This window comes from Passer domesticus, chromosome 1, assembly GCF_036417665.1.
Source record: "Passer domesticus isolate bPasDom1 chromosome 1, bPasDom1.hap1, whole genome shotgun sequence".
Classification (NCBI taxonomy): Eukaryota; Metazoa; Chordata; class Aves; order Passeriformes; family Passeridae; genus Passer; species Passer domesticus.
In genome coordinates, this window is record NC_087474.1 from 31,326,469 (window position 1) to 31,354,396 (window position 27,928).

The following is a 27,928-nucleotide window of genomic DNA, read 5'->3' on the forward strand; positions in this document are numbered from 1 at the left end:
TGGAGACTTTAAAGGTAAATGAAAGGTTACATATACTGGACAAAATTGCTTCTTTTTAATGGTTTGCAGATACATAAGAAATAGAATTAAAGAGCCTTCTGGTTGCCCAAATTGTGCCTTATAATCCCCTGTCCAATAATTTTTTAACTGAATTTTAAAGTTCTCACTAAAGATTGTGATGTATCTTGAAGAGGTATCTGCCTGCTCTCAGCCCCATCTCTGCAAATTATTATTAGCAAAAAAAAATGTACCCATCAACTTTCCTTACACAAACTTCTGCAAGAGCATTAAAGGACTGACTCAAGCACCAAAGGAGCTGGGATTCAGAAAGGAATTTAACCAAAGGTGACTGAAAGGCTCTAAACTGAGGCCTAGAAAAATAACCCATCCAATAAGAATGCAATGACTAAGGATGGAGTGTCTTTTAAATTCCCTGCTTTGTTTTAGTCTGTATTTGCTCTTATTTAAATAATGACTAGTTCTCATTTATGTTCTAACCAGAATTAGCTCCTAAGAGTCAAAACCTTTATCATGGATGCTTGTTTTAACTGAAGTTATCTCAAAGCTCTGGATGTCTTGGTGGTCCCCACCCAACAGGAAATCATCTTTCCTCTTTTGTAAATAACCTAAAACTCTTATTTTCAATTTAAAAATAGTATCCATTACAAATATATTTTGAGAGAGAGTTCTGTGTAATTGAAAACACATGCTAAGCATTCAAATTCCACAGGAACGAAAACTATAAAAAATGTTGTAGATCAATACAAGACAGAATTTTCCACATCCCTCTGCTTTCAGTGCAGAGTTGTGATGAAGAGTTAGCTCTGTAATGTGAGCAAAAATTTCAAGGAGATTGCCTTTTCTGGAGCTCTGGACTTCTATCTGTATGAACAGACTATGTTGAAGCTTTCCAACAAATGTCACCTGAAGTGCAAAGCATGTCACTATGGAACAGCTTAAATGTCTTCCCTGTGCCCTTCAGCACAATCAAATAATGTCCTTAAGCCCTACTACAGTTGACTTCAAAAATGTCATAATTTTTATTTAATTAATTTTATTTAAAGTTGCTGTAGTTATAAAAGCCTTGAAGACCTAGCACAAAACCCTTAATTAAATATTTTGTGATTTTCATACAGTTTTCTACACAATTCAACTAGCCAGAAACATTTTAGCTGCTTAAACAAAGGAGGAAGTGTCAGTGTGAGATCAATCCCAGGCAGAGATTGTATTAGTTCCTGGGAAGACCATGCTGGCTTATCCAGGGAAGGGGAGCTGGTTCATCATGTTTTGGAGGGCTGCTAAACATAATGTCATTTTCAGTCACTTTCTTTCAGAATCTTCCCATTTCATATGACCTGAAGAAATAAATCCAAGTTGCCTTCAAATGTGCTCAATCACTGCAAGCACATGTCCTTAACAGAGCATCAGGGGTGCTGGGGGAATGTAGGGGGTCAGAAATCCACTGCCATTCCTCAGCACAGGGGGCAGAGCCTCAAGAGTGGTTATTGCGAAGTACAGATACAGCTGCGTGCTATTTTACATGTTGTTATACTTGCAGAGCTCATTTTGCTTAAAGTATTACTAACCCTCCCTTCACCTCATTTTCCTCCCTCACTTGTAGAATTATTAATAATTTTTTTTCTCAAAAACTAGAGTGGTAAAGGAGTTTCCTTCTTCATAGTCATGTATCTTTTTTCACAGCTGCAGAAGATGTTTGGAACACTCCACTTCGTTGTGCTTTCCCTCTCAGTTTGCATGGCTGAGATGAAGAAGATGATGAAGAACTCTTGTCTTGCAGACACTGTGCAAAGCAGCCTCAGAATTGTTGTTTTTAACATTTTTTTCTGAAAATTCTCTCTCCCTTCTGTCCTCAGACACAAGGCCCTGAGAATTTATTCTGAAACATTCCACCACATTCCAGTTAGACAGGGAAATTTGCATGGTAACTCACTTCTGTGCTAAGACACAAGCAAAAATTATAACAAAAATTATTAACAGCGGTATCACTGTTCAAATAGTTCATCTGCAGTTTGACAAGAAAATTTTGAGATGTCTTGTTGGGTAAAGACATCTACCAGAAGCCAGAGCTGGATTTCTCCTGAGGTATTGGTGAAAACCATACCCATGCAAAACACTGAGCCAAAGTGGCAGTGCTGCAGCCTGGGGCTGTGGTGCCTCAGCAAAGCTCTTGATCACAGAGCCACAGATTCAGCTGGGAAAGACCTTTAAGATTGTGGTTAAGCCAACATTAACCCAGCCCTGCCAAGGCCACTTCTCACCCCACTGCCAAGTGACAATGCCACCACAGCAATGACATCCAGTGGCATTCTCACTGTGGGGTTCATCTCCTCATTTTCACTCATCAGTGGCCTTCAGCTGAGCTTTTCTACTTGGAAGATTATGCCTAAAAATATACACATTTGTACATCAAAAGTAAAAGTATGGGGTCATAGAAGAGGGCGGGAATATAAATGTGTATCTGGGTGAAATCCAGTAATTTGGCTGCCAAAACAGGTAAAAAGCTTCATCATTTGCTCCTGGCTTCAGACTTTTGAATTTCATCCTAGACAAATAAACAGCCTGAAAAGGTAAAGAAGCTCTGACTTCCTATTATATTCTAAATAAAACAAATATAGCCATTTGGGTTATATACTACATATATACATTTCTTTACTTTTGTCAATGTCTCAGCTAAATTTCTTCATTTCTTCTTGATTTGAATAAAATTCAAACACAAGGGAAGGTATTAGTAATTAATTAGTGTAATTAATCAGTGTTATCTCAGCACTCATCTGGTATAGTTTTTATTTGTTACCAGAACATCCACAAAAGTTGAACTGATAACAAAATTGCTCAGTGAAGAATAATTCATAACTTGAGTTTCCATGGCCCCTATGTCTTAGCAAAACCTGATTTTTCTTGTTTTTATTTGTCATTCTACAACACACCATTCAATTACTATTTTTTCTTGCCAAAAGTTCTTTTGCATTATGTAATACTGGAAGAAGTATGTACTCTGAAATGTAATAGAACAAACAATTAGTAACCAAGAGATCAAATAACATCTATTTTCATTTCCTCATTTTGTTATTAATTAATAAAAACTTATTTTTTGCCTTCATCCAAGTACCACTCACTATAACAGCAGCATGAAAAGTCAATAGATATATACTGAATAGCAAATATATATAGAATATATATAGTGAATATGCAGAGGTTTGAATGTGCAACACATTTTCCTCCTCTTTACTTATGCTTCTCTTTCTTTTCTTCAAGTCTATTCCATTTCTTAGACTTTGATGCCAGACACAGTACAGGACTAAATTCAGACTATGCATATTGGATGTAATAACCTTTACTGAGAGGAACAGCAATGACCACACATTGGATCTGATTTTTTTTTAAATAACCTTTTTCACCTTCTGTCCATGAGCAGCAGAACTGAACCATTTGCAGTGAAGCCTCCTGTGCTGGGCACCAAAGAGGTTTCCCTTCCTCCCAGAGCACTGCATGCAGCAATGCTCTGAGCACCCAGCTGCAGTCAAGCAGCGTGGCTGAGGAAAGATTTGTTAAGCTGTTTTATTCTTTTCAGGGAGACAGTTTAAATTACAGATCTAAGAAGCAGATTTTTCTATTACAGGATGCACACGCATCTCTGTAATGATTTTAATAATGTTATATAGTGCTTCCCATGCTGGGCTCATAGCTCTGGTGACCAGTGCAGTCCACATGCTAGACAGATTTTACCCTCAGTACTTCACTTAAGCCAGGGATTGCAAGTAGGCTGCTGTATTAAATCAATTTTTTGGTTCTCACACAGTAACACAGTAAAGCCATGTTAGATTTTCCAGCATTGGCAAAGAAAGCTGAAATAAAATAACCATATTCCAATGCAGATTTACAACAGAATCAGTGAAAATTTACTGCTCCTATCGCAGAGAATATGAATAATGGATATGAGTGTTCATTTAAGACGAACTCAGAAGACTAACTCCTATACATTTAATATATTTCCCTGCCCACATGTGATCAGAACTTTTAAAGATTATTATGTAATGCACTTGGGAGCAGGGCATTAAAAATACACATTTGTCCCAGTCAAGCAGCAGTTCCTGTTGAAGTTTCTGCAAGCAGGAGCCCCTCCAGCTGTGGGGCAGGGAGGGGCTGATACCCCCTGATTTGGGGCTGCAGGAGCCTGAGTGTGCTCCCCTGCCCTGCCAGCAGAACATCAGGACCTGATCCTGCCACCTGCTGCTCTGCAGCAGCTGAAGATGAGTCAGGGTGGTGCTGGATGGGTGGGAATGGGCAAGTTATGGCACAGCTCCTCCTGGTTAACCCATGGCCCCAGCAAGCCCTGACCACGCTGTGCACATGGCAAACTTGGGAAAAGCCAAGCCAAGCCCTGTATGATCTCTTTCCTTCTATCTCCCCCCAGACCCCAATGAGTCCTCCTCAATGCTGTCAGCCACAGAAGGCGGATCCAGGTGGATTTAAGTCCTAAGGTGACAGCAACACCTCGCTGGGAGCACAACAGCCCCACTTGCTCAGTTTGCCTCCCTTTTATGCCATAAATATTAGTATCTAAATTGGGCATTTAGATAGAAGGCTGGTTGCTTTGTACATATTTATCTTTTTTCTCCTCTCTCTATTGCCTGTATATTCACTGCTTGTTCAAGCCTCTAAGGAAGAGGTTACTCTCTGAATTACTGCTATTAGTCAGTGGGAATACAGTCCAAAAAATGCAGCATTTTGCCCATTTTTTAATGTTAACACATTAAAGAGTATGTTAGACTGAAGTTCAGCTGCCAGCATTTTCATTATGTCTGACTTCTATTTCTGGGAAGTGTTGAGGTTATTTCTTAAGCAGTCAAGGCAATTTCACTGGACCATAAAACAACTGAGCTGCTGTGGTGAACTCTTATCCCTTACCCATAATAAGTGAAACATAGCATGTACAGGGAGCAAGGTGCAACTGAGTACATTCAGTTTACTTTATTTCTTAGAAAAGCTTTAAAGGAGCTTTGGCTGTGAGACTATTCCTTCAGTGTCCTCCCACCAAGGAGACTACAGAACAAATTTCTTGTTAAGTATATTCTCTTTGATAGGTCACTTTTTTGGCTGGGGTTTGCTGGTTTGATTGTTTCTGGATAACTTTTTTTTTTTTAAAGAAATTTTTTGCTTCTTCCTAGCCAAAATATCAATTAATGTTTTTAGAGAAAACAGAACTTTTCAGCAAATATTTGATAGCTCTCTTGAGCTGAATGATACAAAATCAATATTTTAATGCCTCTCTGAGCAACAGGGAAGCCTGAATCAATTTCATTAAAATATGATGAAAAAATATGGGTCTCGTGCAGGCATAATCATGTGCTTTCACTGCAATTAGCTACTCTCCTGATTGGAAGAGGTCTGTGCCTCAATGAATCATGGTGACTATAAAATACATCACTAACAATTCATTACATCAGTATGAGAAAAGTAGCAGAGTAAAACCAATGTCCAGATTGTAAATTAACTCTGGCAGCTGCAAAACTGAAAGTGGGTCAGCTGAGGTGCACATACAAGAGGCCAGAAGCTTACAGAGACTTTGGAAGACCATGGGCTACCACAGCAGAGCCCTGGGACAGGATAGCTGCCCCTCCTCCTTGCACTGTCATCATAGTGAAAAAAAAACCACAACAAACCTATCCAGAGATAATAAATAAAGTTACTTGCTTTACATACCTCCAAAAAAGGTGTGTGGTGCAATCTGGATGGTCAGTATCTGTTATTGTGCTTTGTCTTCAGCTGCTGGTCATCTGCAGCCCTACTATGGGCAGGGAAGACAAGTCCACCTGTGAGGATGAGTGGGCCAGGGCACTCTGTGGGTCTGTGTCTCCAGGCTGAGCTCTTGTGAGGATTTGCAAAGTGCTGCAGATGATTTCCTGGACTCCCCTACCTTCCCCACAAGCCGCTTTCATGAGGCATTTTGGGCCACAGTCACACACATGGCTACGACTGAGCAGGGAGTTCAGCACTTGTAGGGAGGGATCAAAAAAAGCAGAGAGCTGGCAGGTTCATTCAAGCCTTCCCTCAAGAGAAAATCTGGCCAAAAATTATTTGTATCACAAAAGAAATTCTACATCTTTCATGATGTAACTTGAGGTCATTTCTTGTTATCCTGTTTGCTGTCACCTGGCAGAAGAGACTGATCAGCCCCTGCTATAACCTTCTTTCAAGTAACTGTAGAGAGAGATAAGGTCACTCCTGGGCCTTATCTCATGCTGTGGTCATTCCTTGTTCCTATGCTGTAGTCAAATGCCAAGTTTGGAAAACTGTCTTTAAAAAATCTTTAAAATTGGAAACAATTTTAGATTGGATATTAGGAAAAATTTCTCCACAGAATGGGTTGTCAAGCATTGGAGCAGGCTGCCCTGGAAGTGGTGGAGGTATTTAATAGATGTGTAGCTGTGTCCCTTAGGGACGTGGTTTAGTGGCAGTGCTGGGTTAACAGCTGGACTCAATGATTTTAGGGATCTTCTCCAACCTAAACCACTCTATGATTGTATGACCAGCCCCAACACAGGAATCTGAGAAATGCGTGACTGTTAGGAAACACCTTCCCATAAAAAATGGTAAAATGCATAGCTCTAGCTACTACAAAGGCAAAAAATAAAGGTACTGGAATTACCGAAAGCCTGTTTGATCAGTTGCAAGGGTTAAATAATTTTTCAGTGATAAACTGAGATAGTTGGTACTAGAAACTGATCAGGAGCTTTTTTTTTTTTTTTTCCTTCCTGGTACAAGAAGAACTGCAGACTGCTAAGGCAGCTTTGTTTACATGTTTGGTTCAATCAGCTGATGCCCACTGTCCCGTGTGAAGCAAGGCAGAGAGGATTTCTTCCCAGGAAGGGAATTTGTCAAGCCCTAAGCAGAGTTCCCTTGAGAGATCACTGTTACTGGCAGACAACATTTACCTAAATGTACCTGGTTGCCAAACCAAGATTGTCTTGTTTTCCTTTACTTTATTGGCCAAAAGCCAAGTTCATACTTCAAATCCCTTTTTTTTTTCCTCCTTTCCTTTTTTTTTCTTTGCACTTTTCTTCTTTTTATCTTTTTTAAAGTTCCTGTGAGTGGTGATAAACAATTCCTGTGTTGGTGTTGCGTTGCTGGCGGTGTGATAGCAGTGTGAGCATGCCAGCTCTGTCAGTCTAGACATGCAGGTACACATGATGTGTTCACACCCTGTCATCTGACAGCCTTCAGGTAGCAGAGATGTGTATCTCCTCAATGAGATTTAATAACTGAGCTGCTAAAGCTGTGAAGTACCACGCACTTCCTGCCCACGCACTTCTTTGTCAGACGAAGCCCTAAATCTCCCTGAATGTGTGTTTCTTTGCTGGGAGAATGTTTAGGATCTATTTGAAACCTTTTCTTCTTTATAGCTGCCTGATTCAATTCACTTGTTTAAATTGCAAAGCTGTTTCTCAGAGACCAAGAATAATAATGTAGAAAATATGAAGGTAATTTAAGATCTGATGATGATCCACAGGTTTCAAGCAACCCTTCAGTGTCTCAGACACTCATTTTCAGACACAGTCAGCTATGGCTAGAACACTTAGAGAAGTCAGCTCAGTTTTCAGATGGTCCCTTCAGTCTTGACTTATCATACTTTTCTTAGCTTTTTATTCACTTCCTTTACACTTCCATTCCCCCTAGCTCTTTCTTCCCTTCTCCTCTCCTCTTGTGAATGTTGGCTGCAAACACACCACAAAGTGGACCCAAATATTTTCTGTGTCAGCCCTGCAGGAATGTGTAATCTAAGGCCCAAGAGCAGAGGAGGAAGAATGTGAAGGACTGGAGTGTCACAGTAAAGCCACCTTTTAGTTATTACCCCAGCCCTGGTGGGTTTGGATTCCTCTAACCACAGGCCTGATCCTCAGTGCCTCTGAAGTCTATTTACAACATGTTTAATAATTTCTACCAGCTGGTTCTTATTCAGACTGTCACTCAAAATTTATGTAACAATTTCATGTATCAAATAACATGGCAAAAAACTCCATCGTAACCAACGTTATTGTTTTTAGGCTGATAATTTTTTGGTTTTAATTAACAGGCATTTGTTGTCAGCAGTTTTCCTCTGGAGGTTCTCAAAACCCTCTTGGGAATGAACATTCAAACTTCCTTTCTCCCCAGCAGACTTTGGATCAGGCTCCCAGTGCTGAACCACAGTGTTTGAAGGTCACTTTTCACTTCTAGGATCAACAACCTGGAAACAAAGGAGTGCAATTAAAGTTAATATCCCACATGGTTTAAAAAATAATTGTGAATGCCTTCGAAACCTGACATTTCAACTGGGAATGCAGCTGATTGAATAACAACAAAAAAAAGCAACAATCACATGAGGACGCTGCAGTCATATGATTTTTTTTTGCACAGTCAGTCACAGTTTGACTTCAATTTATGCTCCCCCTTGTTTCTGTCAGATAATGAGGGCTTAGTTTAAACAAGCCTGTAGCCCTAAGGCTATTGCTGTCACCCTGCTCCTTGGCTGGCAGCAGCAGGGAGGGTTAGCTCCAGCCGGGAGGATGCAGAAGCATGGATTCTAAAAATGCAAGATCCACAGGACTGGACATCAGAGCCTGCACTACTGAGAGAAATGCTGGCTAGGGTGCTCCGGATAGTGGTAGTAACTTACACAGATAATAAAAACACTAGAAAAATAGAAGAAATTAAAAAAAAAAAAAAAAAAAAAAAAAAAAAAGTAGTCCGAGTTCTAAAATCCTTTTCATTGGGCAATGTCTTCATTCTGTTGACAGTGCCTTGGAGTGATGGACTTCCACCTGCCCTGCCCAAAATAAAAACGGTTTGCTGCTGCCCAACTCACTGGTTTCTGGCTAGCTGGTGTCACACTTACAAGTGCTGTTCTTTTGGGACCACTAAAACTACTACTCAATGCTCTCTTGAGGACTGTACTTGGCTCTATGCCTTGCCATCTTACCAAAGCTCCTTCTTTGCTGCAAACAGCAGCAAGAAACTTCACAAGGCTGCCAGGGCTTCAGTGAAAAGCAGCTGCTGCGCTGCCTGTGGAAGAACACCTGGGCTGGGCAAGCCCACTGAACCTGAATTTGAACCACTACTGCAGTGTTTGCCAATCTATGTGCTCTACCTCATTGTTAGGCTGGGCAGCAAAGTCTATTTTTTGTTTATTGCTACAATCCAGAAGTTTATACAACCAGTTGTCTGTGTGAGGGTTGTGGATATTGAGTGGCCATCACCACACAGGGGCTGTGATGGCACGTCTAGCCATGGTTAGATTGTTAGGCATGTACCCACTAAATGTTTAAATAATATTTTCCTTAACAATCAACTTGGATCAGGAGCCAAGTCAAGAGATGTGCTGGAATTGGCCATTTTCCATTGAGTTCAGAGTTGGTGCCCAGCATATGGGATGAGCCGTGGGGTTAAGTAGCGATGGGTTCATCAAATGCAGTGAGCTGGTGCCGTAACACTTGCAGATCAGGCTGGGGCAAGAGTTAATTTGGATTCCTAATTTAAAAACAAATTAAGTACAAAAATTGATCACAGTGCAAAACTAGTATAAAAATGCCTGTGAGGTGAATGGTGTGGCTCCAAACAGGTCTCTCAGTAATCCCAGGGAACGCTGAAAGCAAAGGGAGTGAGTCATAAGCACATGAGCCGAAAGAAGCTGAAGACAAAATCATGCATCTCTGCTTAATTCCATCACATGATGAGTCCCGGGGCCCTTCATTTAATCGGAGAGCAGAGCAGCAGAGAAGCTCCACTCTGAGCTCCCGGTGGGAACCGCAGGAGTGTCCGTGCGCGGCTCCCAGCAGGCGCTGTCCGGCCCGGCTCTCGGAACCATGGGCGCTGCTCGCCGCCCCCTGGGACTGCTGCTCCTGGCCCAAGCGCTGCTCTGCACTGCTGCCACACGTGAGTGCTTCCCTCGCCCCGCATCCCTGCCTCGGAGGGTTCTCCCATGTGCCAACCCAGCAGGAAAGCGGCTGCTCCCAGCACCTGGGTGGCTGCTGGAGCCCTGCCTGCCACCCAGTAGGCGACAGCCGGTTCCACCGCAGGGTTGCCTGGCTCGGGGTGGAAGAGCTGCCTGAGCTGGAGAAGTGCGCTGAGAACTGCTCAGTAATCTGTTCCCTGTGCTCCACAGGTGCATGGAGCTGACTGGAGCTAAAGCTTGGCTCTCGGCAGCAATTCTTAGCAACACTTCCCCGGTTCAAGCATGGCTAAAACGGCAGATGCACAATGGGCTTTGCACAGTTGGCTTGGCTCAGCTGTGGCTGGGAGAGGCCAGGTCAGCAACAGTGCTCCCCACTGGGACACTTGCACCTGTGGATCCCAAACCTCAAGGAGCCCAGCCAAGGAATTAGATCTGCAAGCCACAGTGGGCAGGGAGTGGGCTGATCTGCTTCTTTCTGGGCTCCCAATTTGACTCAAGTCTTAGGATGACTCCCTGAGCTCAGGGCTGGGAATTTTAAATGGGATTTTAAGCTCAGATTCCAGAATGTACAGTATGGAAATTGAAAACCTTAAAAGCTGAAGTCCCTCTGAACATTCATCTAGCTTTGTGCCTGCCTCCAATGGAGAATAGTACTGGATGTATAACTGCACAGGTCAGGACACTTTCTCAGCTTTTGATGATTTATAGCATTTATAGAATTGCTTCTGTCAGATGCAGAGTCATTGCATTTAACAGTTTTTACTAGACTTTTTCCATCTGTTCATGCATTTGGGTTTTCATTGCAACACGTGTAAATTTTTGGGACACGCTATGGTCTGCCAGCAAAATAATTCACACCTTAATTGTACCTTATGTGGAGAAGTACCTTTCATATGCTTAGAACCTGTAACCTGCTGGTTTCATTTGATTCCCCTCAACTTTTGTACCTTCAGCTTCTTCCTCCATGCTGTTCATGGTTCTGTTTTTATATTCTCCCCTGTCACCTCTTCTCCAGGCTTCAAGACACAGTCTATACAGCTGTTCCTCATATGGAAACAATTCTATCCTTTGTAGCATCCTCATCACCTCTCTCTGTGTTTTTTCAGTTCTTTTATAGCGATTGAGCTGCAGAGAACAGAGCATACAGTACTCAAGACATGGCATTATAAAATGCTGTAATGATGTTCCCATCTTTGTTCTCTATCTAGCCTTTTCCTAGGTTTTCAACTACCAATGAGTACTGCATTCAAAACTGTAAAGCTGCAAGATCCCAGTTCTGGGTTTAGAGCTGGTTTAGAGTCCCTCATTCTTAATGTAAGGTTACATTTAACTCTGTCTTTAATCATTTTATTCTTGAGTCATCTAGTTTCATACAGTCCTCCCCTCTATTACTTTAATGCACAGTCCTCAGCAGATTAAAGAACTTTGCTTTTTACCTGTTTTCCAGATCCTGAACATTTAAAATTATTTTAACAATGGACAAAACTGGGCACTTATTCATAACTTTTTTTTTAATATCCTAACCAATCATTTACTCATGTGAAATCAGTCCTTCATTCTTATCCCACGGTAACTTAATTGCTTTATGTTCCTTTAGCAAGGGACCTCATCAAGTGCTGTCTGGAACTCAAGCAGACTGTAACAAGCAGGTCAGCCTTGTTCCCATGCTCTCTGTCTCCCTTGCAAAATTCAGAATATATTTGTGAGCAATGCACTCCTTTTATGGCAAATCATATTAATGCACTGTACCTACTTGCTCTGTTCCTCACTGCTGTTCCTACCAGCTTCTCCAACTTGAGCCCCAAAGGGGTTTTTTTAATCCTCTAAATCTTCCCTGGAAGTGTTTTTAAAAACTGTCATCACATTTGCCAATTTTTGTTTCTCAGTCACTGAAGCAGTGTTAAGCAAGATGTTACATGCTATGGTTAATAGCTCATTTATTTCACTCTTGAATAACTTCCATACTTGGGCCATCCTATCTAGACAACTTTGTCATTTTGTTGATTTGTTCTATAATTGGGTTTTATGTGCCAACACTTCATTTTGAGAGATATTCCCTGTCATTGTAAAAAAAAAATCCTATCGCAGAAACTCCCTATGTTCTTCCTTTGTGAATGAAAATATAAACCAATTGACCTGTTTGACTTTTGTGCTACTCCTTTATGTTCCCTGAATGCTTCTTTTGCATCTACATAATCTTTTGGCCCTATACATCCTGGCAAGCTTTCCAACTTAGTTTATATTTGGTGAAAAAAAATTAATTTGTAGTTTTTATGCTTTTTCAAGTTGTTCCTCAAGTTCCTTTATGTCCTGCTTTATTATGTTTCCATACATAACTTTAGAAAGTTTATGTTACAGTCTGGTGCCATTCCATCAGCCTTTTTACTTCTAATACACTTTTATCCTCTTTAGATGGGTCATCTTTCTATTTCTGCTGTCCTAACATTGGCTCTCATTCTCTCTTTCATGGCTAATACACTTTCACAGGAAATACTGAACTTGTCTCTGCTACATTTTTCCCCAAAATGAAAGCCAGAATGAGAAAGAAGAAAGTCAATCAGAGTATAAGATCTCTTCCCCTATGATCACCTCACCAAAACTATTACAGGAATCTGTTCCTTGGAGCATAACATTACTCTGTCTATTTTGAACTGAATTGCTCTAATTTTGGTTATGACCAACATCTGTTCTTGAGTGGTTTTCATTGTTAAAAAAGAAATACATTAAAGCTTTTTGTTCCTTTAAATTCACCAACTGAAAATCTTCAGTTCCATGTGTTAGAGAAACCAGTGCAGAAGTCTTTCCTCATCTGAAAAACCATCTTTGACTTGCCCTGAAGCTTGTGAAACGCTTTATATTTGACTGAAGCAAACAAAGCACATCAGAGAGGCAAAGAAATACCTAAGCAGCTTGTGATTTAGAAGCAGTAACAACAGCTATCACTAGACTAGAAAATGAATTCTGAATTCAAGGATTGTTAATGAAAACACAAAATTAAAAGCATTTCTACAATTAAAAGTGCTCCAGCTGTTTTTGATAAATTGAACACTTGGGAAAAAAACAATGATTGAAAAGTTTTGATCTGACAAAATCAAAACATTTTTATTCATCAAATAAATTTTAGATAAAATCAAGGAGAATGGGAAAAATAAATTACAAAAATTATGTAGCCATTTACTTTTGAATAAGACGTTAATTTAATGATACCTAAAGTGTAATTGAACTTGCTAAGCCTTTGTGAAGTACTTTTATAGTTGCTAATTTGTTTTTTTCCTGAGTAAAGTTTCTGAACAACAACATTACTAAACTCTCCTTCTGACCAAGACTCAAAACAATACACCATGTAATACAGGTCATTAAGTAAATACCAGTCATAATGTTATGCTTGCTCACATCAAAAAATATTAAATCTGCAGGAAAGACTTGATTCAAGTGATTTAAGTGAGACTGCAGGGAGTTTCTGGAGTGCAAAAGTCTGTGGGAGGTTGTGTCTCTGAGTGCAAAATCTGTTATTTTCCTTAAACTGTTCAGTCCTCAAGAGTGGGGAGAGAGCTACCAGCATCAGCTCAGAGTGGAGATGGGACTGGCCAAGGGATGTTCTTCCTGCCCAGCAGAAATCTCACTGGGCAATAAAACACCAAGAGAAAGCAGCTCCTGTCTCTTCTTCTGAGCTGTTTCTCTGATTCTCTCTTGTAGTAAAATCAGGAGCCACCCACCTCTAAAGACCGTGCTTAAACTGGCTACACCTGCTCTGTAGGTGTAAAATGCGGAGAAATTCCAACACAACCAGTTAGGTTACAGCATACAGGGCAATTCTTGCCCTTCTTACAGGTCTCCGCATTTTCTTTGAAGTCATCCAGAACTTCATTGCACTTGGGTATAAATCTAAGTTGCATTCTACATCAGCTGTACTTTTACAATAAAGCCATGGAAAGCAGACATTCTAACAACTCCCTTGACATTGTGACAGAATGGAACACCCAGCAGTTACCTTACATGATTAACACGACAGAGCTCTTTAAAGCCTCCAGGCTTTCATGGACCTGTGCCCATGAGCCCTCTTATTAACATATTTTTATGGCATCCTACAGTGGCCAACATGTTCCTACAGGTTACTTGGATATTTACGTTGCTTTCCACTATGTGTCCTTTGTGACAGAAAGAGGGATCTTAGAAGCCTGGGAAAAGTTTGAGCCCATCATTTATAGTAATATGAGAAGAAAGAGGTTATTGAAGTTATTTAATATCGGAGCCATTTCTAAATAAAAGGCATGAAGCTAATATGTTATTGTTGTTATATTATAAACACATTGAATTTACTATTCAGCTCTAAATTTCCTTTTCTGGAAATACCAGCTTCTGTTATAATTGGTTCCACCCCTCCCACTCAAACCACCAGCCAACTCACCAAAGGAGCTGCACTGGGTCAAAACTAATTCCTGGCACAACTTCCACCAGAGCACAACTCAGACAGAGAATGAATGTATCCTGTCAGCCTTTTACTTGTAGATTTATTACCAGGCAAAGCAGTCAGAAATCAAGCAACCTCTGTGCAGAGAGCCTGACTGTTGCAGGGTTATGTAAACTCTAGCAAACCATTGCTCTGATACGGTCAAAACATTGTAAAAATTTTTATTCTTTGTCTGGGAAGTTTGCAATACTGCAAGTAGAAAAAAATGTCAGCCTGACAATGGTGGAATTGTCTTTATGTTGATTATAGTTGACGTAAGTGTTTATAGCGGCAATGATAAAATTCTGTCATTTCCTACTGGTGGAAAGTTTTCTACCAGTACATGATTAAAGTTCAGCACAAGAGTGAGACTAGTGAGACTAATTTTTATAGACTACTAGGGAAACTTGCATTATGTTAACACTGATGTTTGATTTTCTCTCTAGGGTTTCAAGATGTGTTGACCCATGGAAGCACTTCTCCTGTCACATCCTACAAGAAGCTACAAGGCTGGTCTAGTGATCAAAATAAATGGAATGAAAAACTTTATCCTTTCTGGGAAGAAGGAGATCCCAGATGGAAGGACTGCTGGAAAGGTGACAGCACATACACATTTCAAAGACATTTGAAAAACTGTAGTGGCCACAAAATCCACCACAGTGCAGAGTGCAGGTGCTATAGAGCATTTTCATAGGGGCAATGTCCACTGCTGCACAGAATGGCAAGTTAGAGAGGATTTGGTTTGATACCATTCCCAGTGGGTTGCCTGAGGAAGCAGAACAGTGAGTTATTTCATAAAATGCTTTCCCATTGTGGTTAATCTCAGACATTAATATTTACCAAGAAGTACTGATGGTCAGGGCTCCGGCCCAATGAAACATGCCCTGGAGGACAGGCAGCTTCAGCTGCTACCTCAGTAGGGCATGTGGGCTTCAGACTGACAGCTTCAGCAAACACCATGTCTACTGTCATCTGGTCTGAGTTCAGAGCCAGTGACTATCCCTGGGGAGAAAAAAAAAATTCTCCTTTTAAATATATTGACTCCCACAGGCAGAAAATAATATTCTTAACTCTAGGAAGAAAATTAATGGCAGACCAATAACTGATCTGGGGGGATATGCTGAGTCCCTCTGATTGTTTGAAGTTGGGGTTTTGGTAACAAGTGACTTAGGAGCATGAAAGCCCTTAGAAAGAGAGTAACCAAGAAAGCATTTCTACTGCAAATGGTGCACAGTTGATGGCAGCTGCTGTTGCGATGCACCCTTTGCTGCTGCAAAGACTGATTTTCTTTTCTGCAGGCGGAAGGGTGACAGCCAAACTGGACAGTGACAGCCCAGCACTGGTAGGATCCAACGTGAGCTTTGTTGTGACTCTCCAGTTTCCCAAGTGCCAGACAGAAGATAGTGATGGCAACATCGTATACAGGAGAAACTGTACCCGGGGTAGGTAATGGCAATTTCCCTGCATGGCGCTCACATCTGCCTGGTGCTGCCGTGAGCGTGTCACTGAGCTCTGAAAGCACCACAGGCACACCCGATGAACAGCAGTGCTGGATATTTAACTGAAAACTGATAACTGATAACTGGTAACTGATAACACTTACCTGTCATACCCAGCCTGTGCCACACCAGTTTTTTCCTAAGAAGATCACTGTGGTATTTTTCGTGCTCTGCCCCACTCCGTATACTCTGACCGGGTAATTTGACACTGACCATCGTTATAAACTTGCCTTCCCAAAGCAGTCACACAGTCTGACTTCCCAACACAACTGTTACTGCTTTTCAGCTCAGGCACAATGTTGTGTTTTCTTTCAAACTTATAAAGCTGTCAATTTATGAAATTGAGGGTTTTTTTCAATTGTGAATTGTAGAATATGCAGTTACCACATCTGCGCAAAAGAGTAAATCTCACACTTCCACATTTTAGAAATTAAAAATTAAACAAGTAAATATCTAAAAATCAAGAAATATTTTCCTCAAAAAATCACCCTTTTTCATCTTATTTACTACTACATGGAGAAAAAAGCCCATCATAATTCCAGTTTTAAGCTGCTGGATCTAGAACAACATATGCTGTTCTACCTTTCATCCTCTGAATGCATAAATGTTCAACAAATTTTTTACTGATCAAAGTAATTTTCATTTCAAGGCATATCAGCAAGTTTTTTGTCAGCCTAAGTTGCAGTTAACCATCTAATATTTTGTTAGCAGCTTATATCCATATTCAATAACTGCTGTGCTGATATTGGGGGAGGAAACTTCCTATTTACTATTCAGAAGATGACAGAAATTCATGTCTACTTTATTTAAAGGTACCATAGAAAACTTTTCTGACAAAACAAAGTCACTTCCTTACAGTGCTTCCACAGCTACTCTTTGTACTTACAATTTTAGATTCTGCCTGCCAAATATATAGGTAGCTCTGTTACCCTAGGCAAAACAGTAGCATCCTGTGTAGTCAACACCAAATTTTTGGGCAAGCACTTCTAAATTGTGTCTGGCCCATGAGACAGTAAAGTCTTTTTAAAACTTCTTAATAAAATAGCACCAAGACAAAACCATTTTGTGTTTACATTAAAAACCAAACAAAGCACAACTTCAGGAAAGAAGAAGTAACGTCAATCTAAAAATACCCCACTTCACCTGTTGTTTAAATGCAGCAACTGCTATAACCTGCAGTGCTTGCCTCCTGTTTTCTGACTCTCTGCACACTTCTCAGCTGACCAGAACATGCCCTACTTTTATCCTTAGATCCTCCAGCTTCCATGGATCAGCAAATCTACGTCTACAACTGGACTGAATGGACTGACAACTGTGGCTGGGAAAACTGCACAAGCAACCACAGCCACAATGTATTCCCAGATGGACGTCCTTTCCCTCATCACCCTGGCTGGAGGAGAAGGAACTTTGTCTATGTGTTTCACACTTTTGGTTAGTACTGCAACACATGCCTTGGTTGGGGTGATGCTGCAAACCTTATATTCCCTTTGTACACAACTCATTTGTCAAGTATGTTTTACTAAAAACACTTTAAAAATTATTCCACACTCTTGAGTGGAAAATACTGAATTAATTCCCCACTTTTCCAGAGGGGCCATCAGTTTTTGGTCCAGAAATCAAGAATTACCAGAAGATTCTCTTTAAACCTGCATTCACAATACTACCACTGAAGAAAATTAATTTCCTTTCAGTACTACTCAAGATCATTTTCTAGGAAAACAGAGAGTCTGAGCAGGTCAGTCAGACAATTTATTGACAGCTCACTGCCACTTAAGACTTTTAGATTTAAGAGAGAACATAGTGCTGTGTATCACCAGTTTAACAGTGCAGCACTTCTTGTCTCTAGGGAGGCGAGAGCTGCCACTGGCTGTTCTGCTGCTCTGGTCACAGATGCTGATTTTCAGTGTTTCCTGCTCCTGAGTATGTAATGGTTGGGCTATTCCTGCCATTGGCTATGTACTAAATCTTAGTGCCTTCAGTTCTCCTGGCTAAATCGGTATTATTGTCAGTATGAGTAATAATAATATTCCAAATTTTATGCAGAGATGATACTATTTACCTACCTCAGTCAGCTGTTAAAAAGACAAATAATCAAATATATAAAAATGGTTGTAGAGTATGAAGCAAGAGGTATTGTATCTTCTGGCTACTCTGAAAGCAAACACAAGATCACTTAAAATGCCTCACATCATCCACTACATAATCCTAATGACTTAATGTAATGTAACTGCTTTGGAAAGATGTAGATGTCTTGGCAATTTTTTCTTGGATTAGTGAAACTGGGGACATCTTTTTGACAACTTTGAAAAACCAGAAATTATGTGAGTAAACACACTGTAAAAGTATCCAGTCCTTCAAAATCACCTGTCATATTATTGGAAAACATTTCTAAACTATTAATTTTGATTTTGACAATCTCAGATTCTCAGAGACTTTGCCTCTCATAAACCAACTTGTGGCGAGGCTGAGGGGGAAAATGTTAAGTTCACATTGTGTTTCAGGTCAGTATTACCAAACAACGGGACGATCTTCAGCCAAGTTTTCGGTCAACACAGCAAACATCACTCTTGGGGAACACGGGATGGCAGTGTCCATTTACAGGAGAGGGCACTCGGGGTTTGTTCCAGTTGCAAGAGCAAAAACCACCTACTCTGTAACAGGTGAGCGTGCTGGAGTCGGCTGTGGTGACATGCTGGGGGGATTTGTTGCTTAGCTGTTAAAAAAATTCAGCACAAGCATAGTCTGGCATGAAAAGAAGACATTGGCCTGAGAAAGGTTTTTAGCATGAAAGCGGAATCTCTGGTAAATTGTCTTGAGTAGCTTAAGTAACCTTTTTGCCTAGCTCAGTAGTGACGCCTCCACTTTGTAATGGAAAACGGTTTATGAGAGATAATGCAATCTTCCACAGATGTCTGTGATTCCTCATTTGTTCCCATATTTTTCTGGCTGTTTCCTACTGACATTCACTCCTCAGGTCACAAATCAAATTAAAGTAACACCTGTGTTAAAGATACCATGTTTACATCTCACATTCTGGCTGTTGCTGTTCAGGGGCTTTGGAACTGTTTGTTGTTTGCAGCCAGGCATCTCTGCTTTATTTATTTACCTCTTTTTCTCCCCCCTCCAGACAAAATCCCATTAATTGTGAGTATGTTCCAAAAACATGACCGCAACATCTCAGACTCCATTTTCATCAAAGACTCGCCAATTACATTTGATGTGAAGATCCATGATCCCAGCTACTATCTGAATAATTCTGCCATCTCCTACAAGTGGAATTTTGGAGATGGAAGTGGTTTATTTGTAGCCAGCGGTTCTAGTACATCTCACACCTACACTCTGCAAGGAAATTTCACTCTGAATTTAACTGTCCAAGCTATTATACCTGTACCTTGCAGACCAGTAACACCCACTGCACCACCGCCCACCTCAGCAGGTAAGAATTTATCAAACAGCACTGGCATTAGGAGCTATGCTAAAACTGATGTTTTAAGTTAATATCTTTAGTAGTTTTACTGTCATCATGAAAGAGCTGCAAGCCTCTGGAAAACCTCTATAAAACTGGCTTAGAGACAGAATCAATAAGCATTAACTCTTCTAGGATTCTATGGTAGGGATCACTTACACATTTAACTCCTTATGCATCCAGTTCTACCACCACACTCACAGCATGCCAAGGTTTCAGGTGAACATAAATGTAAGTTTATATTATCTCTGCCACACTTGGTCAGGAGATTCTAGTCTTGTCTACTCAGGGTCATCTTGTGAGATAAGATGTAAATTTCAAGTGAGAAAAACGAATTTCAGAACACTCTTATAGCAAGCTCCTGTCTGGATTTCATTAACTTCCATCCAAAATTAAATGAGATTGGATTGAAATAGAAAAACCTAGCCATATTCAAAAATATGGGATTTCCACATGGAATTAACCCAGAACAGCTTTTCCACTCTAAATTTATTGACTAACATATTTCAGAATAACTTTTATTATGTTCAGCATTGGTTTATCATCTCAGAGGGTTTTAAGAAGGCCTACAGTTTCAGCCATAATAATACTACTGTGAAACTGTAAATGTGGCTATATTTTTCAAATTTCATATTTTTAATATACGCTCTTACCAAAATATGGAGTGAGAATGAAAAATGAAAGGAAAGATTTAATTTTCACCACTTCCCCTCTTCATTTTTCCACTAGCTGTAATGTAGAGCAGTGGGAAAATACCAGCTTTTAAAAAAGCATTTTAAATGTTTTATTGGCCTTTGGATTTCTTACATAATTGATTTGGGGATTTTAAAGAAGTATTTAATTGTATTACACCTTGTAGTCCCCTTTTTATTTCACAGAGATGGGTGACTAGCCAGGTGGCTTTTGAAGTGGGGCTCCCCAGGCCACTCTAGGGTCCTAAAGCTGGGCACATGTGTATTCTTTAGGGATCACAGCCATGAGCTCATTACACAGATACAAACATGACTGCACAGCTCCAAACCAAAGCCACTGACAGCCCATGGAATGAAGGAACAGTTGGAACATGTGGCTGAGTTCAGAGAACCCCAAAGCAGAGCTTATTCTAAAGTTGTTGCATCTCTGTTTCTTCTGCCTCAGTTACAACTGGAGCCTCTTCTGATTCTGACTCTTCTCCCACTGTGGAGTCAGTGGAGGACAATCCTGATGGAGGCTGCCATATTTACAGAAATGGATACTATGGAAGTAGTATTGATGTTGTAGGTAAGCATGTGTGTCAACGCCTGAACAGAGAAATGATGTTAACAATGAACAACAATGCATGGTAGAAATAATATTTATTTAGACATATTTTTATCAATTACATGAGATCCACAAAAAGATCCTTCTCATAGACATAGCTGAGAGTTTTAAGGATTAATGTACAGACATCTAAGTTTGGTTTCTGCCAGGGGCTAGCTGAAGAGGTTATGAGCCCTTGCTTTCAGACACATGAGGCTGGACCTTGGTCTGGATCCCTGCTGATGGCTGACCCCAAGTGTTGGTGGGGATGTGTATTGTGTCACTCCTTTCTCTGCCACCAGCTTCTGAAATGCCACAGCGAGCACATGGGCTGGGGAGGAGGTTTACGTAAGGATGAACTGGCCTTTGAATGCAAAGAAATCTCATGTAGTGGGAAGCAAAATAAGGAAGTAAATAACAGTAATGAGGGAAAAAAAGACAGACCAGAAAGGAGCAGCCTCACAGGGAAAGCAATGGAAAATTTCTCAGCTTTCAGTCTTCAAGAGGAGTGCTAAGGGAGGGAGTAGGTTATGAAAAACAAGACCTGAACTGAGCATCAGCCAAACACTCGAGGTTCAGTACACATAGACTTCAAAGCTTGTCATGTGTCCTACAGTTGATATGTGTTTCCTCTCCCAGAGGGAATCCTCGAGGTAAATATTATTCAGATGACAAGCATCCAGATGACAGAAAGTCAAGCTGAAAACTCACTGGTTGACTTTGTTGTTACCTGCCAAGGGAGGTAAGTTGTGAATGAAGCTGTCAATCTTCCCTGTTTAAAACTAATTAGGTGCTGGAATGCTATATGCACTTAGATGCAGATGTACAAACAAAATCTGGGAACTGCAGTGTTTCTATTTCTTGATGGGAACTAAAGATAATGCAAGTCTCATTTTTAATCTATGCCAACAGAGGCTACTGCCAGGGACTTAGGATTCAGAGCAAACATCCAGTCTCAAAATAAGGAACTGATTGAGGGGAAAAAACGCTTTACAGACTCCTGGCCAAGACAAGATTTCAGCACTTACAGTAAAGTGGGAAGCAGTTTACTGAAATTGTAAGGAAATCCTTTCTTTTTGGCCATGAGTTTTTGACACTTGGGAGTAAATGGGTGAGTCCAAGCAACTTCTTGGATGCAAAAACATTAGACTAGTATTCCTAGGTCTTAGAAGGTTAGAGTTGAGAGGACTAAGAAGTACAAGAAACACTGTGGTAATACAACTGGAATACAATTAACCTCTCTTAAGGGAGTATTTTCTTTTCCAGCATATGATACTACTTAAAAGAATCTGCATTCCTTTCTTAAAGATGTGTATTAAGTGTATTAAAGGTCATGGACTTTACAAGTTGATTTGATCCAGGTAATCCTGCGATCACCCTAAAATGTTAAATAATAAGCAAAACAAGCAGATAATTATACAGATTGTATGCATGCATTCTATATAAAATCCACATGTACATATATCAATGTATAGGTATGCAAAAAATATATATAGTGCCAAAAAATCACTATAGTGCCACTGATTTCAACAGACACCAGCATAAAACTGGTGCACCAGTGCAATGTGTCTATGAACTGGGCTAACTGGGCTGGCAGGACTCCACAGATGCAATGTGCTTTCTCTTCCCATGGCAGCCTCCCCACAGATGTCTGCACAGTAGTTTCTGACCCCACGTGCCAGGTGTCCAAGAGCGTGGTGTGTGACCCCGTCGTCGTCACGGATGAATGTTTGCTCACCGTCAGGAGAGCTTTTGAGGAACCTGGGACATACTGTATAAACATCACCCTGGGGGATGACACAAGTCAAGCCCTTGCCAGTGCCCTGATTTCTGTAAATGGAGGTGAGTGCACAAAGAGCAGACGTGGCTCGTTGGTGAAAAGCTTCTCCCTGTGGTCATTTCCCTGCAGGGGGAGAGAACACAGGAATACACAGGGTTTTGGGTTTTTTTTAAATGCCTGGAAGCCTCAGCTGAGACTGCATCAGCTTGTCCAAGAGTCCATGCAAAGATAAAATGATGATTATTTCCCTGTGGGAATTTTAGCTGTTAGACCTTGTTTTGACTTCTGTTTATAATCCAATGAGTACAGTAATTACACAAACTATTTATTCAGTATCACAGAATATGAACAGTTCTTAAGCCATAATGTAATTTTCCATAGAAAAATGTTGGGCAGAAAAGCGGGTGAGGAACATGCCAGCCAGCATGTTACATGTCCACTCCACACATGGAGAGATAGCAGAAACAGAGGGGAATTCAGCTCACTTGAGACAGAATCCAAGTCTGCAGCACAGTTGGCTGCCCTGGGACCTCTTTACTGTCCATGGGCCTCGACATGGTTTCTATTTCTACATGAGGATAAGAATAAATATTTTCTGGAATGATCTGTGTAACATCCACTGACTACAGAGTCTGCCCAGGGTTTCCAAACCATTTCCAAACTGTTTCCAAAGAGGAGCTTCACCTTTGGTTGGATAAGTATCACTGTGTGTATCTCATAGCTATCAAAGCAGACTTTGACATAACCAACTATTAAACTCAGCCTCAGTCAGAAGTCTAAAAGGTAGTGCTGCCTCTGCTCCCACTTCATTGCCCTCCTGACTTCCTATAACAGTGTCCTAGTGACTCTTCTGAACTCTCTAATTACTAAAAGCCAAACAACTGACCCTTTGCAGTCATTTTCCACAGCATTTTTTGATGGTTTGACTTAATCTAGGTGTAAGTTTATCTGCACTGAAATCAGTTCATTATGAATAAGGCACAATGCCTGACCTCTAACTGCCTTCTGGTTCCTAAAGATGAAACTAAGCATGCAGAAGGGTTTTTCTCAACTGTATTCATAGAGACTAGCTTTAGCCCAGTAAGGCTGGTCTGTCCAGGTTTCCTCCAGAGGGCAAAGCTGAGTGAAACTTTGGGGCTTCTGCTATATTCAAAGCAGAATTAGGACCTAAGAGAGGTTCCTGCTTTAAGTCACCTTCTGGATGAGCCCATCTAATTTTGTCAAAGTCATCCTATAGTCAGTGTAAACATTTCTCCAGCATAACAAATGGCAAGGATCAAATTAGTTTCACCTCGTGGGGTGCCAACAGGGCCTTTCATTCCTCTCCATGCTGGAAAGGTAGCCATGTGTCTGAGGAGCAGGGCTCATATGAGAAAACTGGCAAAGCACAACTCACATTCTGGTGGAATGAAGAATTACATGGATTAGGACGTGAAAGCACCACCTCCTGCCAGTCACTGACCTCCAGTGCTTAGCATATTAGAATTACTAACTGTGCTTTGATTCGTACAGCAAAAAGTAAAAATGGCATTTTCTTTGGAAAGTGTATCTCACTGTAAAACAGAGGCTAACTTTTAATCAATCTACTTTCTGAACTATAGGAGCATCATCTGGAACAACAGAAGGTGTCTTTATATTCCTTGGCTTGTTGGCAGTGTTTGCTACCATTGGGGCATTTGTCCTTTACAAGTAAGTTGCTAGTTTCTATGATTGAAAACAGTTCAAAGAACCGTCAAAGTATTATTTAAATTAACGAACCGAACAATTTAGATTTGCTTTAGCTACATTTTTGTTTCTTTACTATTGCAGCTCACAAATATTCTGGCAAATATTCAAGAAAATGAGATTACTGGTTTAGGCCACAAAACCATTGAACAACATGCAGATGTTAAGGACTTTCAGAAAAAAAAATAAAAAATGGGCACATTCTGTGCCCATAAGCACAAACAGTAATACCAGCAGGTCTGGGAACTTCATCTAAGCAGAAAGCAAACTCAAACTGCATGATGTGATTTATATATGCAGTGAAATCAGCAAATTCTTCATTAATTGATCAATAAATTATTTGGGGGAAAAGGTGCTGAGCATGCAGGCCAGTAGTTGACAGAAGCACATGTTGCTGCATTATTATTTTGGAAGTTTCTCATGAGACTTTGGAAGTTTCTCTTTTGAGACTGCACAAAGACTCCTGAGTCAAGTGTGTGCTCACCCTTCCCAGTGAGAAACACACACTTCCATGGAGCAGCAGTACTCCAGTACTCCTCCCTAAGAAGGTCCCTGTCACCACTACTGACCTATGGCTGCCAGACATCAGATGTGACTGAACAGGGAAGGAGGAGAGAGAATGCATGATGAGCACATGATTGGTGCTTTTATACACTGGTCACATGCCAAATGTGCACCCTCCTTTAAAAGTCTTTCAGCAACTAACTGTTCCCATTCCTTGCAGGAGATACAAGCAATACAAGCCTATTGAGAGGAGTGCAGAGCAAACAGAGAAGCAGGAGGGATTTACTGCCTACTTCAGCACTTTCAAAGCCATTTTCTTCCCTAATAGCACTGAGAGAAATCCTCTGCTGAAGAGTAAACCAGGCATTGTTTAAACCTTTAGTGTAACACTATTAGATTAAGTTCAGCACTTGCATCTGAGCTGTACTTTAATGGGGCTTTCTTGTTATAAAAAAACCCCCAGGGAGTAAGGTGAAAGCACATGTAGATGGGATGGTAACTTTTGGGGCTTGGTGCAATTAGCAACATTAAAGTAGTCTTTTGTAGAAAAACAAGGAGGTAGTTTCTAGCACTTGCTCTTTTTGCTTGTGATGTAGGATACATTCTTCTGAATTATTAATATTCCCCACCCCCACCCCCTTATCTGGCTTTTCTTATTTCTAGGTTAGCAACCTGCAAAATTAATCACATCCATAATCTGGAAGGGGGAGGAAAAATAAAAGAGGTTAATTAAAAAAAAAAAAAAGAAGACCAAAACAAAACCCCACCAACCAACCAACTTGTAAACACTTAGTTTTTATTGCTGCTTACTGCCTTAGCAGGATTCATGCCTTTGCTGTAAAGGGAGACATGGGGGGCAGGCACGTGTTAGGTCTGTGGAATGAAACGTGCCATGGCCTATTCCCAGGCCCTGGCACTGAGCTGCTGCCACTGCTGCACTGTTCAGGAGGTCCTAGCACAGACTGGCCCCAGGCAGGCCAGCTCCCCACCGAGCAAACCCTAGATTCTGGGAAGCACCAGAGGCACAGCCCCCACTGTGAGTCTGGCAGCAGCCACCCTGTTTTTCAGGGTTCAATAGCATGGGTGCAGCTCATTAAATGCCAGCTGGCCTCAGGGCCAGAAAACAGGGCTGGACACACTTAGCTTCCCACTGGACATGGCCACCAGGGCATGAGTCTCACTATAAACTAGACCACAGACAAGATGAGGCCCATTGGCTTGGCTCTCCCTGTTCAAACTGAGTCCCATGTAAAATTCTGAGTTGCAGCTGCTGATGCTGCCTTTGCCTCCTTTGCTTCCATTGGTCTGGACTGGCACCACTGCTCCCAAGGGGACAGATATGATCTATGTCCAATGAAGGGTCAGCAGAAGAAGGGATCTAGCAGGAAGGGGTAGCATTCATCTGCCTTTTCCTCTTTTTTCATTTCTGTCCTTCCTGCTGTAAAGAGACACTAATTTCTGCTTGCTCCTCCATCCCTCTGACCACTAAATCAAATACCCCAAAAACCCCAAGATAACTAAAACGCTCTGCTCCAGTTTCTGTTTTTACATGACACACCTTAGAAAATGTAAACTTATGCAAAATCAGTGTGCCTTCACTTGTTCACTCGAGCTGCAATTCTGTTAAAAGAACCCATTCTGAAGCCTTCCACAAGTGATCTGGCCTCACAGCCACACATACTCATCACTCAGCATCATGACATTTCACAGTGGGAGACCAGCACAAACTGCTGAAGGCTGGCTCACTGGATGATGAGGAAAGGAGAGCATCTTATTTGCAGAAAGGGAAGAGGTTGCTAAAAAGGTTCACAGAGATGAGCAAACAGACCAAAAATTCTTTATAGCTCATGTTTCAAAAAACTCCTTTGTTGTCAGCAAAGGTTATAGCCAAAATGGAGGCTGGGCAAATGACCTTACACAATCCATTTCTAAACACTGAATTCTTTAAAGATCTGTATTTCAATATAATTAGCTTATTTAACATCTCTTGAAACATCTCTGATACATACTGTTTTCTGTTCCTGTGGCAATACATAATTATAAACACACTTTCTCAGTGTTTTAGATCTTCCAAATGTTAATTATTTGTAATTTGAATCTAGTCTTCACTGCCCCTTCCCAGTGTGCACAGACACCTTTCATTGACTTAAGGATATTTTTAAAAAATGCAGATTCTAACATACCCGTGAGATTAATTCTTTAGCTCTAAAATTCAACAGCCCCTTTTCTTCTTTTGTTTCCAGGTTCTCCCATTATTTTAATTCTTTTGTGGCTATTTCAGTTATATTATTAAAAGCAGTATATTTGCTATTGTTCCTTCTTCCTCATACGTAACATCCTATTGTCTAAGAACTAGCATCTCAAATTCTTTTCTGACTTAAACAGGAAACACATTTTCTGCAAAAATTACTGTTTAAGTGTTGTGTCCTCTGTTATCAGTCAGGCAGGACCGTAATTTATATTTGTTGCTCTAGCTTGAGGCAGGACAGGGGTTTAGTGGAAAGCTTAAGATCACCTGTAATGAAGCATGAAAACATAAAACCTGTCACAGCTTAGATCAGTGAAGATGCAGGCTACCACCTGGGCTACATACAGAAAACATCTTGTTTCTGCAAAATGCTGCATCTTAGATGCTCATCTTAAACTTTTGCATAGAAAATAGCTTTCAGGCATACATTAAGAACTATTTTATACTTTAACCTAAATATTAGGAATATCTTGCACTATCTCCCTTTAAGTGCCATATCAGAATACTACATTTTTATATGACCATTTTGCCTTTTCAGCTGTAATTTTTCATACATCTTTACTTTTATACAATGGAATTTAACTGCTGCACTGACAAATAAACCATGAAATGATTTTAAAGAGTTTGCTGCTTTGTCTCGGAATGCCAAACTGCAAGACAAGCAACTTGATGAGTTGCCCAATTATTGATCAAAAGAGTGTCTACCTCCACAAAACATAGGATCTGCCTTACCCTCAGCTCACACCTGGCTCTACCATGGGTTATCAAGCTGATTTTGCAGTCTCCCTTCAAGTGTACTCAGAGCAATGGCACCACAAACCTGAGAAGCAAGGAGACTTTCTTAACACCCAGATGACACAATTTCAGAGCAGATCAGGATACAAATGAGCTTCATGTCCTTCAAAGGCAAGAACAGCTGACAAACAACAGATTTGTGAATGTCAGCAAATGTTACAAGACAGGTTTCAGGCATTCCCTTTGGAGAAATAACATCAAGAATGACATCAAAGATAAATGTACATTGTC

The 27,928-nt window shown here is 40.7% G+C and overlaps 1 protein-coding gene and 1 long non-coding RNA gene across 4 annotated transcripts; one reads left to right on the plus strand and one right to left on the minus strand.

The window, feature by feature from the left end:
- Nucleotides 1-8,075: 8,075 nt before the first annotated feature.
- LOC135296251 (uncharacterized) lies at nt 8,076-14,011 on the minus strand. 2 transcript variants are annotated; one of them, XR_010358321.1, is made up of 3 exons: nt 13,949-14,011; nt 10,900-11,077; nt 8,076-8,248 (listed from the first exon to the last, which is right to left on the minus strand). It is a non-coding gene; the product is annotated as an uncharacterized LOC135296251 (long non-coding RNA). The 2 variants fall into 2 exon arrangements; XR_010358326.1 differs by lacking the exon at nt 13,949-14,011 and adding an exon at nt 13,669-13,834.
- GPNMB (glycoprotein nmb) lies at nt 9,721-27,522 on the plus strand. 2 transcript variants are annotated; one of them, XM_064412336.1, is made up of 11 exons: nt 9,721-9,933; nt 14,849-14,998; nt 15,701-15,844; nt 17,153-17,332; nt 18,403-18,561; nt 19,029-19,337; nt 20,505-20,627; nt 21,285-21,387; nt 22,282-22,487; nt 24,027-24,114; nt 24,875-27,522. In XM_064412336.1, the coding sequence occupies exons 1-11, from the start codon at nt 9,864-9,866 to the stop codon at nt 25,026-25,028; spliced, it is 1,686 nt and encodes a 561-aa protein (XP_064268406.1). In that variant the 5' UTR covers nt 9,721-9,863; the 3' UTR covers nt 25,029-27,522. The 2 variants fall into 2 exon arrangements, with proteins under 2 accessions (XP_064268406.1, XP_064268412.1); XM_064412342.1 differs by lacking the exon at nt 9,721-9,933 and adding an exon at nt 13,932-14,063.
- Nucleotides 27,523-27,928: the final 406 nt, after the last annotated feature.